This window comes from Belonocnema kinseyi, chromosome 3 (genome assembly GCF_010883055.1).
Source record: "Belonocnema kinseyi isolate 2016_QV_RU_SX_M_011 chromosome 3, B_treatae_v1, whole genome shotgun sequence".
Taxonomy (NCBI): Eukaryota; Metazoa; Arthropoda; class Insecta; order Hymenoptera; family Cynipidae; genus Belonocnema; species Belonocnema kinseyi.
In genome coordinates, this window is record NC_046659.1 from 83,409,891 (window position 1) to 83,415,485 (window position 5,595).

Sequence of the window (5,595 nt, forward strand, 5' to 3'; positions counted from 1 at the left end):
CGTAGCGCTACCGCCAGATCTTACCCACGTGTTACAAATTTTTCTCATCGCGGTCCTTTTAACGTGCGTGGATTTTTTAAAAGATATTCTTCTCGAGAATTGCCAAAAATGCATTTTGTCACTTAAGCATATTGAAAGTATGATAATTACCTATTTCTGTGTGGAGTATGATTCCAAACAAACTTCCGAAGAATTTAGGTACCCCTTGAAAATGATAATTTATCTCAGGAAAAATAAAATAATGTAAAACATTTTCTTCAAATATTTATTTGAATGTCATTAGAACTGAATAAAACTCATGCGTATAACTTAACAACAAAGTCAATCTTGCCGTTGATCATGTTAGAAAATTCCAAAGTGACATTAGGTTCGTTTACACCACCCTTAATAAGCTCGCAATAGGCTCCAGTGCCATCAGTCATCTGATCTTCAGCAACAACCTTAGTGATTTTCATCTCCCTTTTATTCGGGACTGAGAATCTCTCCTGGTGATAACATATGCCTTCTTGTTGTTTATATACGGCTTTTTTCAGAACGAGACGATCGCCCTCTACTCGTTCTCCAATGCAGAAATGATGTGATTTATCGCTGTCACATTTATCCTCGTCACATTCATTGTCAGCAATTGACAAGACTGTCATACTCAAAAGCATAGCTATGGCAAATGTCAAAATTAAGGGCATCTTCTGTAATGCCATTTTTGCGTACTTCTGAATGGGATCACTTGTGTTTTTATACGTTAACAAATAGATTTATGACTTCGAAATTTCTTCAACGTTTGTCACGAGTTAATAAGAGACTGTCATGCTCTGATAAATGTAATCAACTTTTATGCAAACTTCTTCAAGGTTGCGTATCATTCGTTCAACTCAGTCGCTTGGGGTATTAAATTCTAAAAAGTGTTTTCTTTGTATAACGCCAGAGACGTATGTTTATGTACCTGAATAAATAGCTCGATCTTCATGTTTTGCTAAAACAAAAATTATTAATATAACTTGAAAAATATCACATCATACACGTGGTACAGATCTAAAATACGTGGATTGTCATATTTCCAAAAGTTGATTAAAAAAAATGTATTTTGAAATACAGAAGATATAATTTTTACTCCATTTGTAAACTTAAATTTAAGAAAATATTTAAATGTTTGTCGCTCTAAATTGTTTTTTTTTCTTTGTATTAATTTTATTGTGATTCAATTTTTACCGGTAGGATGACATTTGAAACCTGTTTTATATAATATTCTTTGCATTGTTTCAGAAGAAGTTTGTTCCTTATTTACATTGTTTATAGGGATGCAGATTGCTCGGTTTTTTCGAAAATCTTTCTATATGTTGAAAAATGTTGAATATTGCATAAAATATGAGATTTATTTTATGAGAAGACTCATATTTTTTAAGAAATTTGAATTTTCAGAAAATGAGAATATTGTAAATTCCAAAGGTTATATCTTGTATATATCTTGAGAGTGTAGAGCATGCATAAAATGTAGAACGCTCACGCGCACATTTTCTGAATTTTAAGTAAACATTCTTTCTAGAAGAGAAAATGGGGCGTAATTTAAATAAATGACCCTTGTGATAAACTATCGTTTTTATTAACTGAAATTATAGCTTTGATGTAGAGCTTTTTGAATCAGTCTTTTTTATAATAGATAAGGGATTTCTTTTAACAAAACGACAAAGAAGTGTTTTATTATTGACTTTCTTTCAAAAAACTAATGAAAACGTTAAAAAACGTTTGCAAAGTTTATTAGAGGAAACTCTTGTATTTAGTATAGCAATGGTATAAGGCGCAGTGAAAAATTATCAAACCGTTAACTGCATTAAGGCTCAAACTTGAATATTTAAAGAAAAAATATTTTTCCGTTCTGCCATGAAAATGTATGCAAGTTTTTAAACAAGAGAGACTTAATAATAGTTGAAATTGATTTTTTAATTTACGGGAGTAAAATAGATTTTATTAATATTAGCAAATACATGATACCCATAGAGTGCACCCATTATTTACATATGTTTTTTTTCTTCAAAATATGATAATTGTAGCCTGCTTTGGCTACTTAAATCATTTTTTATACATATTTTTGTTTTATTTTCTTTCGTTTATAGTTCATATTGCATCCCTTAAATAAATATATAGTCAAGGAATTAAACATTTTTGAAATCTGCTACACATATTTGATAAAATTTTGTAAAATCGTCGAAAATCTTTGCAATCCTATGAAATCCTGTTAAATCTTCTAAGAATCCCTTGAAATGCCTTAATATTCTTTGTAATCCGCGAAAATTGTTTCTAATTGCTGAAAATCATATAAAATCGCCAAAAATTTGTCGAAATCCTTCGTATCTCTTAAAAAGCCGCGAAATTTCTTAAAATCTGATTTAGCGTTTTGAACTACTACAGTATCTTTAAAAATGCAGTGATAAATTAAGATTCTCTTGAAAATTGTAGTCGGTAATTTCTTAGACTTTTGAAATCTTCTTAAATCATTTTAAATCTGTAAAACCTATCATAATTCATTGGGATCATTTTATAAATATCCGGTATAATCCTTGAACATTCTGCAAGCTATTTAGAAATGTTACAAGATCCCTTACAAATTTTTAAATCTCTTTAAAAGTCCTTGAAATCGTTAAAATTTGTGGAAATCTTTCCGCATCTCTTGAAATTTCTAAATCTTTATAAATACGTTTAAATTTCTCGAAATGCCTGAAAGCTCTTTATCAAATTCGAAGATCGTTTAAATCCCTTTAAACCTTTTACAACCCTTTAAAATTTCTTAAATCCGCACTATACTTTAAATTCTTTCAAATTGTTTAAAATTCTTTAAAATTCCGAAACTGCTTTCAAGTATTTCGAAATATTAAAAAAATTTTTTCAATTTCTTAGAGTTCTTTTTAGTTCTTAGTTCTTTAGTTCTATTTATTATCTATTCAAATTTTGTAAAATCCCCCGAAATCAGATGAAATTCCTTAAAGTCTTTTAAAATCTTGTAAAAAGACTGAACAAAATTGGCGATTTTCTTTGAAATTGCATTCCGTAAAAATCAGCTAAAATACTTCAAATTTTATGATATGGGGCCGAAAAAGAGCGTCTGCTAAGTCAAGCGTGTCAATCAGCTCAAGAGCCGTAACTGTCATCGCGTGGGCTGAATCAGGCATGCAAATCCAATAGAAATTAATTATTGCGCCCTGCCTGTTTACGTTTGGGTTTCTTCGATTCAGGATCAAGGCCATTGAAAGCTATGGCTAAAATCATTTTTATATCCCCTAATCTTATAAAATTCATTAGAATTTTAAAAAAAAAATCCCTTACAGTCCTTTATTTAAATGTGAAAATACTTTGAAATCCTGATAAGTGTGTTGAATTCTTACAAAATCTCCTAAAATCGGCAGATATACTTTGAATCATTTAAAATTTTTTAAAATCCTTTCAAATGCCGTGAAATCATCAAAACCTGTTTCAATTTATTCAAATATATTAAAATCCCTTAAAATCCTTCGAAATCTTTGCAGATCTTTGAAATTCTTATGAACCCCCTCTAAATCCTCGAATTCCCATTAAAATTATTGAACATCCTTTAAAATTCGTAGAAATACTTTCTATCTCTTAAAATCTTAAAAAATCCCTTAAAATCGTTGATAATCCGCCAAAAATGTTTTTAAGTCTTTAAAATTTCTAAAAATCCATCGGAATCCTTCGGTATCTCTTTAAAACCCCATAAAATCGATTGGAATCTGATTAATCTCCCCGGATTACTTTGAAATGTTGTAATATCCCTTTAAAATTTTGGGATTTTCTTCGAAGTTTTAATGGCTAGTTTCTTCACATTTTTCGAACCATTATAAGTCATTTTAAATCCATAAAACCTCTAAGTCTTTTGTAATCATTTTAAATTCCCTATAAATTTTGAAATTTCTTCAAAGTTTTCAAATCTATTAAAATGATCTAAATTATATGAGACCTCTCTCCTGATCCTGCGGAATCGTTTTATATACACTAAATCTAAAAATGAAGAAATTTAAATGAGATTAAAATACAATTTAAGATTCTATTCAGCATCCAATAATCAAGTTAAAATAAAAAGGCAAAAGAAAAAAAGAGAAGGCAGGGAATTTGTTTCTTGCCTTCTCATTTTTCTTTCCTCTTTTTCATTTTGGTCAAAAAAAGATAATTTTTTCTTTTCATTTTTGGAACATTTTTATCTTTTTTCAAATTGCAATAGGAACTTTTTACATGTAGCAGTCCAAATTTGGTCGTTAGATTGTTGTTTTTATTTTAAGGAATGCTGCACATTACCCTTAATCTTTTCAAATCGTCTGCAATTTTTTAAATTTCGTATACATTGAAAATAATTTATAAATTGTTAATATATCGCCTAAAAAAAGATTTAACGCAAAAAGGTGGATGGGGTCACAAAAATCTTACGCATTTTTGCAAGAAGGGGCAAAAGGGCTATTATAATACACTGAAGCTTGCGTCATGCCTCCAAACCCAATAAAAATCGTTAACGTGGCCCTGCCTATTTTCGTTCGTACGGTCTGGATTTAGTTGCAAGGTTACTGTAAGCCATGTCCGAACCCGATATTAAATCCAAGTTTCAGTGTATTTCAAAAAGAATTCTCATGTAATTAATAGACGTGCTCTGACTACAAAATCTCATGTAGATATATGTTTTTCTTTTTCTGTATTGCCATCCACAAGCTTTTTATTATGCAGGACCAAAAATGTTGCATATTCAAACAAGTAAAAATTGTTTATTAAAACCTTGATTAGAACTATTTTATTATAAATTATAAGAAGTATGACAGAGAGAACTTGTAAAATCCTAAATATATCAAGAACTGAAATTCCATGCAAATGCAGTTACCGGTTTTCTTGCTTTGTACGGCATTGTGGAAGCTTTCGCGCAAGGTAATCGGAAATCGTGACTTCTCTTTGTTTTCGCATAGACCGTCTCGACGATCTATTCCGATGATTTCGTTCTGACTCTGACGGTGAAGTCGATCGGAAACAATTCCACTTTGCCTAAACCACTTTCCATTTCTCTCGCGAGCGATCGGGAAGAGAGTGGTTCGTGCGAATCATCGCACGTGTTCAAGTCGATTCGAATTTCCGCGCGCTGGAGAATTGCACGCCGTAAAAATGCACTCGTAAAAGCACCCCAATCGAGCCTCCGGTCACGTGCAAATATCGTGGTAGCAGGAATATTGTTCGCCCAATAAAACGACTAGCAAGCTTCCGATATTGCGGGCGAATTTACAAGACTCTTCGATTATATTTAATGACTCTATAGTCCTCTTCTATGCCATTTTTTATTATCAATACATGCATTCCATTATCCCTGAATTTGAATTTTGCATTAAAAGAATTAATTATTTATTAATATTTTTTTAAAATATCTACAATAATACGTTCCAGCAACAAACTACATATGCTATGTAGCGACTTCCTATTCCATATTAGTTTATAGTATATAAGTCTTAACAAAATGTATCAAATAACAAGATTTCGAACCAAATAGATGAATTCTGAGCAAACAAAAAAATCGTTCATATTTCACTCAATAATAATTAACTTTCAACCAAAAATGGT

At 30.7% G+C, this 5,595-nt stretch overlaps 1 protein-coding gene across 1 annotated transcript; it reads right to left on the reverse strand.

Moving 5' to 3' along the window:
- Positions 1–296: 296 nt before the first annotated feature.
- On the reverse strand, positions 297–698 carry LOC117169911 (probable salivary secreted peptide). Its single transcript, XM_033356421.1, has one exon. It carries the CDS (start codon positions 696–698, stop codon positions 297–299), a length of 402 nt encoding a protein of 133 aa, XP_033212312.1.
- Between the last annotated feature and the right edge of the window lie 4,897 nt (positions 699–5,595).